The 13340-nt window shown below is 46.8% G+C and overlaps 7 protein-coding genes across 7 annotated transcripts; 4 read left to right on the top strand and 3 right to left on the bottom strand.

Moving 5' to 3' along the window:
• Window positions 1–86: 86 nt before the first annotated feature.
• On the top strand, window positions 87–1136 carry N7447_000998 (uncharacterized protein; the record flags this gene model as incomplete). The annotated part of the gene is made up of 2 exons (XM_057225274.1): window positions 87–743; window positions 801–1136. The coding sequence occupies 2 exons, from the start codon at window positions 87–89 to the stop codon at window positions 1134–1136; spliced, it is 993 nt and encodes a 330-aa protein (XP_057089290.1).
• Window positions 1137–2362: 1226 nt separating this feature from the next.
• On the bottom strand, window positions 2363–3427 carry N7447_000997 (NAD(P)-binding protein; the record flags this gene model as incomplete). Its single annotated transcript, XM_057225273.1, has 1 exon — window positions 2363–3427. The coding sequence occupies one exon, from the start codon at window positions 3425–3427 to the stop codon at window positions 2363–2365; it is 1065 nt and encodes a 354-aa protein (XP_057089289.1).
• Window positions 3428–4355: 928 nt separating this feature from the next.
• Window positions 4356–6316, bottom strand: N7447_000996 (NAD(P)/FAD-dependent oxidoreductase; the record flags this gene model as incomplete). Its single annotated transcript, XM_057225272.1, has 5 exons — window positions 4356–4759; window positions 4818–5357; window positions 5434–5862; window positions 6004–6137; window positions 6192–6316. The coding sequence occupies 5 exons, from the start codon at window positions 6314–6316 to the stop codon at window positions 4356–4358; spliced, it is 1632 nt and encodes a 543-aa protein (XP_057089288.1).
• A 669-nt stretch (window positions 6317–6985) lies between these two features.
• On the top strand, window positions 6986–8841 carry N7447_000995 (major facilitator superfamily domain-containing protein; the record flags this gene model as incomplete). The annotated part of the gene is made up of 4 exons (XM_057225271.1): window positions 6986–7204; window positions 7259–7334; window positions 7388–7698; window positions 7756–8841. 4 exons carry the CDS (start codon window positions 6986–6988, stop codon window positions 8839–8841), a joined length of 1692 nt encoding a protein of 563 aa, XP_057089287.1.
• Window positions 8842–9184: 343 nt separating this feature from the next.
• On the bottom strand, window positions 9185–9883 carry N7447_000994 (class I SAM-dependent methyltransferase; the record flags this gene model as incomplete). The annotated part of the gene is made up of 1 exon (XM_057225270.1): window positions 9185–9883. The coding sequence occupies one exon, from the start codon at window positions 9881–9883 to the stop codon at window positions 9185–9187; it is 699 nt and encodes a 232-aa protein (XP_057089286.1).
• Window positions 9884–10418: 535 nt separating this feature from the next.
• On the top strand, window positions 10419–11431 carry N7447_000993 (metallo-beta-lactamase domain protein; the record flags this gene model as incomplete). Its single annotated transcript, XM_057225269.1, has 2 exons — window positions 10419–10553; window positions 10637–11431. 2 exons carry the CDS (start codon window positions 10419–10421, stop codon window positions 11429–11431), a joined length of 930 nt encoding a protein of 309 aa, XP_057089285.1.
• Window positions 11432–11697: 266 nt separating this feature from the next.
• Window positions 11698–12882, top strand: N7447_000992 (NAD(P)-binding protein; the record flags this gene model as incomplete). Its single annotated transcript, XM_057225268.1, has 3 exons — window positions 11698–11929; window positions 11990–12330; window positions 12385–12882. The coding sequence occupies 3 exons, from the start codon at window positions 11698–11700 to the stop codon at window positions 12880–12882; spliced, it is 1071 nt and encodes a 356-aa protein (XP_057089284.1).
• Window positions 12883–13340: the final 458 nt, after the last annotated feature.

The raw sequence follows: 13340 nt of genomic DNA, 5'->3' as shown, positions 1-13340 counted from the left end.
CAACATTTGAAGATGGAAGGATAGCTAGTCAGAAGACATTCCCTCGCGGTATTTATCCTCAAAAGTGGATTGATACCATGTTAGAGATGGAGGCAACTCTCGGTCGTCCGAAAGATCTAAATTTTGAATTCAATATCTTCAACCATCAGCCAACTGCCCCGGCAACTGCGAGTGTATCACCTTGTTTGGCCCCAGATGTTGCAGCTACTCTGGTTGATGACTCTTTCGGCACTCTCGAAGCACCACCATACCAACAATGGCCCCATCTTGATATGCAGACGCACCAAGACAACACCCAGTGGTTATCCACGATGGGAGCATCTCAGATGACTACACCCCCGGCAAGCTCGATCCTGTGCAACTCCGGATCCATCCATGCACAGCAAATTCCTGGGGAAGTGGAGCGCTGTTGTTCTCATGGACCAATGGCGCAGAAGGCTCCTGACTGGAGCTCCAAGCGAATGACGAAATTACAAAACTTCTTGACTGCTATCTGCAATCACCCCATTCCAACAATGTCGGAGCACAATGGGCAAGTCGACGGCCTGTACAATGGCTCCTGTCTTCCTATATCCCTACATGGAATGTCTAGCGTGCAATTTGCAGGGGCCCTCAGCCAGCTTGGTAATGTCTCTAACACATTGGGATTCATATACGGCATGCTTAGCTGGGAGATTTTTAAAAGAGAAGAGGAAAGGGTTATCAGAGAGGAGCATCTTTCTCCGGTCCTTGCCGCAAAGAAGGTAAGGTTCCGCGTCTGCTTTTACTTTTGGACACTAGTACTAAATATTTGCCCTCAGGTAAACCGACAAATGTCAGACCTTCTCAAGCACTCAGGGAAAGCAAAGGATTGGGCTAGCGATGGTCGAAAAGCCGCTAAAATAGTCTTTGGAACCTTGGAAGGATGCAGCAAAGCAGTCAGATCATTCGCTCTTTTCCTACTCGGCAATGTTTGCAGCCTTGACAATATGCTAAAGGTTGCCCACTTCCCTATCATCCGTGAAAACTTCCAAATGAGCTTTGCACAAATTGTTGCCGAGAAGACACCGCAATGGGAGGCCCTAGGGGCCAAAGGCTATAAGGTCTTTGACTATATTGAATTCCTAAGACTTCGCGGACCCCCAGCAGGCATGTAAGTGTTTTTTCCTATGTTCTTGGTTCTATAAAGTTGGTGCCGAGGCTGATATGTACAAACAGGGAGCCTCAATTTAACAATTTAATGGGTTTGAGCCTTGACAGAATGACACCGCTCTCTCTTTCCCGAGATGGCTCGGTGTCTCATGGATCGGACATCGATTCGGCGTTCTTTGAAGCTGACCTGCATGCGCCAATGCCAACACACAACCCCGAGTGGCAATATATGTGATCACTCAGGCATATGAATTTACGATTTTCTTTTTCGTTTCTCCCTATGTCCTTATCTACCAAACCAGTATTCTATAATAGGGTATACATATTCAACTTTCGTTGATTGGTAGTTGAATATATAGATGAAAAAAGCATTTACATTTTCTCCCGTTCGGGGATCACGTTTTCATGATTTTGTTCGCATACGACTTAGTATAGTCTAGGCCCGACCAATGAAGATCCGGGGTACTTTTTATTGTCATCACCGTTGTTCCTAGTTAGTCGTTCCTCAAGATGTGCACTGATCTTGTACATCGTACGACGTTTGGGGCCGAAAGAGCGGGTGCGGTCGGACACCCTCTAAACTTGGCAGGTTCCAAATCTCGCTTATACAAAAATTGGAAAAAGAAAAGTTATATAAATACGTAATTTGTTAAGAGGGTGTTGATACTCCGTGGCCCTAATTAGACCAGGACGCCCTCCCGTCTTTATCTATCGGAAAAGTTGTCTAAAATAGGCGAGGGATGGAATGGTGAAGTATATGACAGAAAGGATACTATAAGATGTTCTATTAGACTATGTGACAATCTTGATTCGAGATACAGGTAAACCCGGGGCAGATTGGATCACGGGGCTTAATGGAGATTATCTCTGTTGTTCGATGGTGGCCTGCATATCCAGACCAATGCAGGGTATGCAACCCTAATTGAACCAGGTTGTTTGCTAGGCAGTTTGGATACTGCAATGTAGGACTCCGCTCAGCCCCAATACAAAAATTAGGCTGGGGTATTTGTTTCATCCGAGGGGTTGGATGGCTGTGTTATTCCCTACATATACAACATATATATATTGGGGGCCAAAGGCAATACAGTGATATTCTTACTCTATCACTACACAAAGGAGATCTCTATGGAGAAAGAACTGTGTACCATTTTATGGACAAAGAGGACGTAGGAGAGAGAAAGGAGAAGACTAGCAAACTACATGGTCCTTTGGTCTAAGGCCCCCCAGCTCGCTATTGAAGCTCAATGTACTGCGAGATCAGCTCGTTGATGATTTCTTCGAGGCCTTTAAATTTCCACCCAAAAGTGACCTCGGTGCATGATGAATCAATAGGAAGCGGGAACGATGTCTGCTCGCCCAAAACAGTAACGCGACCATTTTGAATATCCTCCGCAAAGTTTTTGTGGATAATGCCCGGAATATCCTCGTAAGTGGCAGGTGTACTTGCAATGAAACTCCGACAACGCCCGGGCTCCACGATGTCTGCTTTCTGTAATGACTGGATCTGCATACGAGCAATATCATGAACATCAACGATAGCACGCATCATGTTGGGATAAGGTGACTTATTGCCCTTGACAATGGCGTCAAGAACTAGCCAGTTGGTCGTCTTAAACAGGGACCCCATATCATCGGCACATTCGGCCCGACCTAGAGCCCAGGATGGGTGAATATTAACGACACTAAACCTAGGCTTTGTTTCCTTCACCCAGGTCTCGGTCGCTTCAAGAGATGCCACCTTAGAGGCAACGTAAGCCACACCCGCGTGCGGGAAAGGTGGCGTCATTAGTGGCATCCGGCTGGTGGGAGTGAAGGGATGCTGTGGGTCTTGGCGTTCCATTCCCACGAAGATCTTTGGTGACACAAATGCCGCGACCGAACTAGTAATAACGACGCGCTCGATAGAGGTAGTTGTCGCGGCGGCTTGAAGGATTTCGAGAGTCGCCCGTCTAGCGGGGGCTAGGAAGTTGGCCTCGGCATCGAGGTGGCCGTTTGGCTGAGTAGATGGGAGTGGAGATGCAATATGGATCACGTAGCTTGTTCCCACTATAGCTTCTTGGAAGGCGCCTGGAGCAGCCTGGTCTGACACGACAACAATGTCCACGGGTCGTGATTGGTTGTCGGGGGCTTGCAGGAACGATTGTAACGCTGGCTTTAACAGGAGAGCCTCCCCTTTGGCTTCACTGCGGACTGCACATCGCACTCGGAATCCAGCCTCGAGGGCATCTAGGAGCGTTTGGAAGCCGATAAATCCCGTAGCACCGGTCAACAGGATGATCTTATCGGATGTAGACATGTTCAAATGTTTTTCTCGTGTAGCTCTTCCTACGCGATTACGTTTATTTCACGTAGTTATGTATATTTTCGTCTGCCAAACTACTATCTGTACTCCTGGGTTATGTCAATTAGACAGTTTCAAGCCGGTCACTATTGACTCCGTGCTTAGCACGGAGCTTATACCTGTGGATATCCTAGCCGCTAAATAAGAATAAATTTGTGCCTTGTAAGACCTAAGTTTAACGCTAATGATACGCCAGTAATACGTGAATACTGCATCGGCTTTTGGGCCCAGAGAGCCTCGGCCCTCAATGAAGTCTCCAAAGCCCGCTAAGGCCGATAGTGGACCCGGCGGGCCTTGCTAGATTGCGGCCCCGGTGCTGGTTTCGGTGGGAGAATGGACATCCATGGAAGCGTCGATTCCAATCAAGTCCACAAACTAGTATATTTTAACATTACATGTGCATTTGCAATAAATTCCTTCTTGTCAAACAGACAAGTGAGCCAAAATTGATGCTAATTAGCACAATGGGCGTGGTAAAGATCATGTCTCTAAACACTATTCACCCAGACAAAGAATTTGTCGTTATGTAGCCGCTTGTTTTTGAATAACTATCAGTATTCGTTTAGAAAACAAACGGTCTTTTGGGTGAACAAGTCCTTGGGTGTTCTTTGGTAGTAGAACCCTGGTTCAGGGGCTCTTATGTACTACACTCTAGGTCTAATAAGGTCAAATACTATTGATTCAGGAAAGAAGCAAACATATAAAATATATCGTCAACAATTCACACTTCTACTGGACTTTCGTGATTCAAGACAGTTTGTGATTAAATATTGCTAATATTGATCGAAGAAAACTGATAGGCAATCCAGAAAGATGAAAAACAGGTAAAAAGAGGTAATATATCGTGGATTATGCTTCATCTCGAGTGAAAGTAACTATTTTTCTAGTAAGAGAAGATCGAGACCGACTGCTTAGTATCAGCCGTAGGGGTCTTGACCTTTGCCACTGCAGCATCAACCAGGCCCAACTCTCCACGCTTCAAGTGGGGGACCATTCCATCAACTACATCGACACTGAAGTTATCAATGTGAATTAGGTCCTCAGTTCGGATGGCATTTCTGGCCCTCATGGTTGTTAAGATCCGCTGCTCTTCGGCGGAAAGGGTTTGCTCCGATAGAGCAGGGTTTGCGGAACTACTACCGGCGGCAGCGCCGTTGGCTAGCTTATCGGAAATATTCTCACGCTGCTCCTTGGGTGCTGGGTGGAATGCCTTCATGCAGAAGTCAATCGTTTGGGAGATCTCGGCTGGAGTGAGGTTGTTCTTCACATCCGCGGTACCCTGGATGACTGAAAGACGAAAATATTAGTCGCATTTTCACAACAAGACCGACAGAAAAGAACATACTAGGCTTGAACATGGAGAAGGCACGGTCGAAGCTCTTCTCATCCCAGTCACCGATAACAGGCTCTTCTGGTACCGTGATCTGCTTCAGAGCACTCATAACCACGACTAGGAAACGAGTGTATCCAGTTCCGACCTTGCTGGAGTGCCAATTGGCAGCGGCAGACTCCTCAATTTGGCCCTTCATGGCAGCACAGATGGTTGTGGCGGCCGAAAGGCCAGAGGCCAGCGCCAAGTGGACACCGGAGGAGAAGTAGGGGTCAATAAAGCATCCGGCATCGCCCGCAATACGAATGTATGGGGTGGCATAAGTCGAGGCGCTGTAAGACCAATCAGAAGCTGACTTGATATCAGAAACTAGCTCAGCATCGGCAATGAGATCCCATGTCTCGGGAGTGGATTTCAGGGTGTCGAGGTAGAAGCCCTTGGTAGATGAATCATCCATAGCCTTCTTTTTGGTGGTGGCGGTAGCCTGGTTCATAACAACGCCCACGGAAGTCTTGTTGTTGTGCAAAGGAATGGTCCAAACCCAACCACTGGCATCTAAAAATTCCAAACCAATAGTATTAGCAACTTGGAAAAACAGCAGACCACCGAATGATGGAAAGGTGATGTGTACCTTGCAAGGCCTCGAAGAAAGGCTGGCCTTCTCTCTGGGTACCAGGAGCATGGGTCTTGGCGTTTTCCCAGTAGCCCCAGCTCGCAATGTTCTTCAAGCCCTGGTTGTATTTGCGGTTCTTGTAGTATTTGGTGCTCACCAACCCAGCACGGCCACTGGCATCAATAATGTATTTGAACTTAAGAGTACCGGAGGTGCCATCTTTACGGGACCAGTCAGCAGAAACAGGCCGTCCGGGGTTGGGGAGCTCAGAATCGGTTTGGCCGTTTTGCTCATTCAAAGGTACGAATTCAATCGAGTTAACCTTGACACCGTCAAAAGCCTTGGCGCCACTCTTGCGGGCATGCTGAAACATCAGGTTATCGGCTTCGGCACGATCAACATTCCAGGCATAGGCATCAGGACCACCGGCAGCCACGAAATCCGTGTCTAGTTGAAGGCGTCAGTGTTTTGAAACTGTAGGAATGATCGGCGGAGTACTTACAGGCCTCGGGAAACGCGTTGAGCTTGAAAGCAGCACCTTTCTATTTTGCATTGCCCGTGTGTTAGTCACCAACCCTTTCTATATACCTCCATGGATGGTTCCCATGGGGTGGGGGGACTCAACCTTTTGCACAAATCCATGTTTATCAAAGGTTTCATCAAGGTCGATAAAACGAAGGAAGTGACGCATGGACGGAAGCATACTCTCGCCGATGTGATATCTACTTTTGGTTAGGCTGATTACTATAGTATTTCAAACAACCCTGGAAACGTACCTGGGGAAGAGATCGGCCTCCAGAAGCACAGTGCTGATACCCTCACGCGCCAGCACAGCTGCTGCATATGAGCCTGCAGGGCCACCGCCCACCACGAGAACGCTAGTTTCTTCGGGAATCGACATTTTATGTGATAGAAAAAGCAATGTGGAAGATATGTTTGAAAAGTGTGTGTGAAACTAAAATCAAAACTGCTTCATTGTTCAGTCTTTTCTACTCTCCCTCCCAGAGGTATTCTCAAAGAATCATCTGATTTAGACAAAATCCCTGGCACGACGTGCGAGGACGGCGTTCTTAGAACGAAGCACCTAAATGTGGAGTATCGTCAGCACTAGTTCCCCTCTTGCAAGGATGCTTCTTTTTCTTTTTTTTTCCCTGGTAAATTGGCCCCATACTACGTGCAGGTTGCCTCGACAATTTTACCTCGTAATTACAGAATATGTCATACATCGTATTGTGCGCATCGGGCATTTCTACGGACATTTCACACGCCTGGTGAAACCCATTGAAAGCACCTGCAAGCTTAACCGAGGGAAAGAACTAATTTCTTGAAAAGTTCTATAGGAAATATTCCTCACTATTTCCTTATTCTGGTTCTGTTTGATACAAGTTGCCAGGCAATAACCAATTTTTCCTGGGAATAGTAGCTCCTCCTCTCGCTCTCCTTGTATCAAGGGCGACAAAGATCGAATACGCACCTGGAGCAACAAGGCTTGAGAAGTGGTGCACGTTAACGTGAGAGAGGAAAGGGCGAGACAAAGCTTCTACAGCTGAGAGCTCTGCGAGTTGACACCATGGCAAACGGAACTTCCAACGACACGGCGCTGGTTGTCCCCGATAATGCCATCGATGCGTCAAATGAAACGGCCAGCACATCTTCGTCGACAATATCTGTCCAAGACTCCGACCAGGACTTTAGGCTGGGCATGCGCGGTACTATGATCTTTGTGATTTTGGCCGTCCTGACCTTGATGGCGGCTCTTGATGGTACATCGATATCCGTTGCTTTACCGGTATGCTAGAAATGATCAACATAACCTGGGAAATGGGCCTCTAACGCGATGCAGATTATCTCTAAGGAGCTCAACGGGACCGCAATTGAAGCATTTTGGAGTGGGACGTCGTTCCTCCTATCTTCAACAGGTATCTATATTTTGCTTTTCCCTCTGGTGTTCTTCAACTGACTGTAAGATTAGTCTTCCAACCGAGTTTTGCATCATTTTCAAACATCTTTGGACGTCGATCCGTAATTATGGTTGCTATCGCTCTCTTTCTGGCGGGAGCTATCATCTCAGGGGTGTCCAAGGACTTTACACATCTGCTTGTGGGGCGTTCCATCCAAGGTGTCGGTGGCGGAGGTATTATTGCCCTGACAGAAGTCATTATGACTGATATCGTACCCCTGAGGCACCGCGGCCAGTATTTTGGTGTCTTCAGCGGTATGTGGGCTATTGGCTCTGTCTCTGGCCCCATTTTGGGTGGCGCATTCTCACAAAATGTCACTTGGGTTAGTAAAATCATATCTCTTTAAAGATCTAACGTTTACTAACATGATCAACTTTAGCGCTGGATCTTCTACATCAATTTCCCGTTCATTGGCGTCGGGGTTATCATGATAATGGTCTTTCTTAAGCTCAACATGATCCCTTCCTCGTTGATCGAAAAGCTCCGGCGGATCGATTATATTGGCACAGTGCTTTTCGTTGCCAGTATGACCTCATTCCTAATTCCTCTCACATGGGGCGGTGTCTCGTATCCATGGGGGTCGTGGCATACACTCGTTCCCTTCATCCTTGGTTTCTTGGGGCTTTGCTTCTTTGGTTACTATGAGCATCACTATGCTGTTGACCCTGTCATTCCGCCTTCCATCTTCAACAATAGAACTGCGACTGTGTCTTTTATTGGGAGCACCCTACAAGGTCTCGTTCTCTGGTGCACCTTGTACTACCTACCTCTTTACTACGAGGCTGTCAAGGGCTACAGTCCAATTCTGTCCGGTGTTGCTCTTTTCCCTGAGACATTTACTGTCGCACCTAGTGCTATGGCGGTCGGGATTATATCTTCAAAAACCGGAAGATATCGATGGGCAATCTGGCTAGGCTGGGCCTTCTCCACAATTGGCTGTGGACTCATTTGCTTGATAAAAGTCAACACCAGCGTGCCTGGATGGGTTTTCCTCAACTTGGTGGCGGGACTCGGCCTAGGATTCTTGTTCCCATCGTTGGGATTCGCAATCCAAGCATCTTCTACAAACGAGAACCTAGCCACTGCGGTGGCAATGTTTAGCTTCTTCCGCGCTCTTGGCCAGGCCCTTGGTGTTGCTATTGGTGGTGCAATCTTTCAAAATCGCATGTATGAAAACTTGTTGAAGTACCCAGAGTTCACTTCTCTGGCCAGCGAATACAGCTCTGATTCGGCGGGGCTTGTGCAGATCATCAAGGGAATGCCCAATGATGTCCACAAACTACACCTGCAGGAAGCATATACCGATAGTTTGAGAATTGTCTGGGCAGTCTGCTGTGGCGTTTCGGCTGTTGGACTCCTGCTCAGTTTCTTCACTGAAGCTTATGACCTGAATCAGGCTCTGGTTGCCACACAAGGCCTTCGGACGGAAAAGACTGCTCCATTGGAGGAAGGCCAAAGTGAGTGAAGCTCGGCTTTCTGATATGTTAGTATGAGGAAGCTGGAAGATACTTTTAAGAGATGAATGAAATATATGATGAACATGTCCTCCTCGCACCCAAGGGACTGTTGTGACTGTAAGTATACCTTTTGGTCTCCGCGGATGTGATCATGATTCCAACATCAAACCGCATTTCAAGCGGAAAATATTGATTCCTCGGAGATTTAGAACGACCTTCGGTGGCATTTGTTACTCTCGATACATTTCATATAAATTAGAAATTTTTTCTCGGCTTTTCAACAAGTCAATTGTCCAATATCGTTCTTCATTTCTTTACTAATTTCCACTTCTCAAAAGGAAAAACAACTATTCACAGGAATTTGGGCCCAACAGCCCGAAAAACAAGGGACACCCCGATAACCTCCACTTCGACTTCGTTGAAATTCTCACGCAGGGCGGCGATAAAGGTCTCCGCATCATCATCAGCATTGTCGAATACTCCGTCCTCAATACAATGAGCCCGGACACGTCTCCCAACGAAATTGTCTTGAACGCCCTTTCCCAAGACCGTGGCGCCAGTCAAAACACCATCGGCGGTCATACAATTCTTAACATTCTCGAAAACAACAACCTTGCGTTTTCCAGGCCCAGGAACACAATGAAGGACGTAGAACATTGAGACAGAATCAAACTTATCATATTTCCCCTCCGGTACTGGAAAGGGCTGGGTCACATCCCAAAGCATCTCTCCAGCATCAGGGCGGCCGGACCGAAGTTTGGCGACACGGATGGCATTTGGACTCAGGTCGGAAAGCGTGAGTTGGACCGACGGGGCAATGTTAGAATTTTTGAGATAGTAACCAGTGCCGACACCGATGTCGAGGTGAGTGGTGCGAATGTTGTTTTTGAAAAGCGGCAAGAGGTGCTTATCTGTTGGGCAACGCCAGGCGAACCTGTTGAGAAAACCCAAGACAAAGAGATCATAGACATACATGATCCACGATTCGTAGCAGGCGGCACCGCGTTGGGCCATGGGTGAGGTTTGTACCCCTGCGATCTTTTGATCCATGATGAAGATTGTGATGGTTCTTCGCCCAAAGAAAGAAGAATCTTGAAATCTGGGAACACACGATTTAAAGTGACAAATGCAGGTAAAAACAGCAGAGGAATAATTTGGGACTCAAAGAATGAGATTGAGAATAGAGTTGGTTCTCGCCGAGGGCTGTCTTGCACTGACTTTATTTAGAACGAAAGAAAGGTATATTCAGCTTCCTTTCCGTGTGTTTTATGGTATGAAGTCCGTTGTTCGCTACGCTAAACGCAAAGTTCATAGTACATATTGCTATCAGAAAGCTGACGAGATTCTACTTTGACGCCTCCTGGGTATCTTACTGTATGAGGAATAGTCTCGATGGCTGAACCACTCTCACAACTCTTTATTAATCTATTTTGAGTAAGAATCCCGCCCCCAGTAAGCCGTAAGCATGGATACTCCGTGCTGAGCACGAAGTAGGGCTAAATTTAAATCACAAGTAGTTTAATTGAAAGACCTTCGTCCATTGTCTTCAACTCGAGTCTCAGGAAGTCCAACTCAGTTGACCGCAATGTCGTTGGCCAGTTTCAACGAAAGCATCTTTCATGACTATCTTGCGAGCCAGAAAGCACATTTACCCATCTTACCAGATGTTGACGAAATAACCCCGATAGTCACTAGAGTCCTGGGAGCCAACCCCGGAAAGGTAAGAGACAACGTTCTCTTGATTTTTCGCCCACATTCAATCTAGTCGTTGCAGCATACTGACATTCACGGGCCTGGTTTAAGTTCCAATTACAGGGAACGAACACATATCTCATCGGGAGTGGAAAGGAAAAGATCCTGATCGATACCGCCCAAGGTGAAGCAGAATGGATTGATTTCATTTCATCTGTTCTAGAAAAAGGCGGCTTCACAATCTCCCATGTGCTTCTCACACATTGGCACTGGGACCACACAGGTGGTGTACCCGACCTTGTCAAACGTTACCCGGGGCTCTCATCTGCCATTTACAAGAACAAGCCGGATGTTGGCCAATTACCTATTGAGGACGGACAAGTGTTCAAAGTAGAAGGGGCCACGGTAAGGTCGGTGTTCACGCCTGGTCATGCCAATGATCATATGTGCTTTGTTCTCGAAGAGGAATGTGCTCTTTTCACGGGCGACAATGTCTTGGGCCATGGCTATACCGTTGTTGAAGATTTGGGGCTCTATACAACATCACTTGATACTATGGAGGATCAGCACTGTCAAATTGGTTATCCTGCTCATGGAGATGTCATCAGAAATCTCCCAGTTACAATGACCCAGTACAAAGCACAACAAATCCGACGAGAGAGACAGATACTGCTAGCACTGAAAAGAAGCAGAGAAAGCCAAGACCAAGGAAAGAAAGGGGGCAAAGGCAGCGTTACTATCAGGGAGATTGTCACTGCAGTCTATGGTAGTGTGACGGAGGATGTGAGCAAGTTAGCTCTGGAGCCGTACATGAATGAGGTGCTATTGAAGCTTGCCCAGGATCGGAAGGTTGGGTTTCAATTCCAACAAGGCTGCAAGAGGTGGTTTATCAATCCTTTAGCATAAGTAGTATTAGCGGGAATGTTATTGTCATTTTATAGTACAATAAGAACTTGTTCCGACCTTACTGCATCAGGTATGACATCTGTTTCCTAATCCTCTTCTCTCTTTCTCTCTCTCTCTGTCATTAGCGTAATTCAATGCTTACATGAAAGGATGCATTCAATGGATCTATTTATTAAGGGCCCATCCCCATCCATTCGGTTCATGTTTTTGATCAAATTTTCCTTTCATATTGAGTTATTTCACAGTCGCCTGCTGTCTCCTAAACCATGTCCATCCTTCGTCGCAAAGTCATCTTGATCACGGGTATCAACGGATATCTGGCTTCAAATACTGGCACGGCTGTGTTGCAAGCAGGCCACATTCTCCGTGGCACATGTCGCTCCCGCGAGAGAGTGACAGCTTTACTAGAAGGCCCATGGAAAAGATTTGAATCACAAATCGAAATCGCTGTTGTGCCGGATATAAGTGAGGTGGAGGCGTTCGACGAAGCTGTCAAAGGTAACATAATCCCTATGGTTAATTGAAATCTCGGCAAATGATGTAACTAATCAAAAATAGGGGTTTCTGCGATTATTCACATGGCGGCACCAGTTATCGGCCCCGGAATCACAAAGGCATCGACGCAGTTGATCGAACCTACAATTGCTGGAACACGAAACTTACTCAACTCGGCTTTGAAGTATGCTGGCGATCAACTAGAGATTTTTGTCTTTACCTCATCTGCAGCAGCCTGCATTAAGCCCGGCGCTCAGCCCCCGCACGTTTACAATGACGATAGTTGGAATGTCGTCCATCCCGAGATTGTAGAGAGGGAGGGCGACAATGTCTCGATCTTCGCTTCCTATCCAGTTGCGAAGATCAGGGCAGAGAAGTACGTTTGGGCCCTCTACGAGAGCAAGGTATTTGAAATTCAGTCCCTGAATCCGTTCTCGCTCTAAACTGATTTTCTTCAGGCACCATTTGCCATCGCTTCTATCTGTGGATCCATCGCGACTGGTCCACCAATTGTTCTCCCAGAGTCCGAAACCGAAATTCCATCCACCTGCAAGTCGATCCTGAATGCTCTCCGAGGGCTAGAACTGCCTGGACCCCAGGACCACATTGCCAAGATCGCCGGAGCCGCCCCATACTCGGATATCCGCGATATTGCTAAAATCTACCTATGGTGCACTGAGAACCCCAAACTAGCTGACGGGCAGCGATATCTGGTGGTCGCGGGGCATGGACCTCAGAAAGCAATCTATGACATCCTCAAAGAAGCGTACCCAGAACGCGCGGATATCATCCCCGATGGAGATAAAACCTTCAGTTATAACAAGGACTGGACTTTTGATGAGGCTGGGGTCCGATTCGACTCAAGCAAGGTGCAGAAGCATGTCGAATTGACCTTCAAGACATACAAAGAGACAATTCTGGATACGGCGGAGGCTTTGGCTCCGTACTGGAAGTAGTTCTCGGTAGTATATAGTTCTTTGATCTTTGATTTGACATTTGGCAAAAGACCTCCGTTTGTAATTAGTAATTACTAGAGACTCTAGTTTGAAGAATTATCTTATGCCTTCTTAATAGATCATTAGGTAGGAGCTATCACGGAATTTTAGGCTTATGTGCTCATTTGTTCGGTAGCAATCATGGCGTGAACATAGTGGCAATCCTTGAGCAGCTCGAAAAAAAAAAATAACTTGCAATTAATTCAAGTTTCCAACTATACAGAGTTTCTACTAATTTGTATGAACTGTATTTACCTTTTGAAATGGGGTATCATCCAATACTCTTGGTGGCTTTCTTAGTGGCTTTTCAGCTGACGACCTAGTAATCACTCGTAATAGTCCAAGATTCTCCCAGGGAAAACACTGCTTAGATTAAGCCTTTCCTAATTTGTCTTTGGTGGGTGTAAAATACCCGAAGC

Source organism: Penicillium robsamsonii, assembly GCF_028829455.1.
Source record: "Penicillium robsamsonii strain IBT 29466 chromosome Unknown utg000001l_segment0_segment0, whole genome shotgun sequence".
NCBI lineage: Eukaryota > Fungi > Ascomycota > Eurotiomycetes > Eurotiales > Aspergillaceae > Penicillium > Penicillium robsamsonii.
This window is presented reverse-complemented; position numbering and strand designations above follow the sequence as displayed.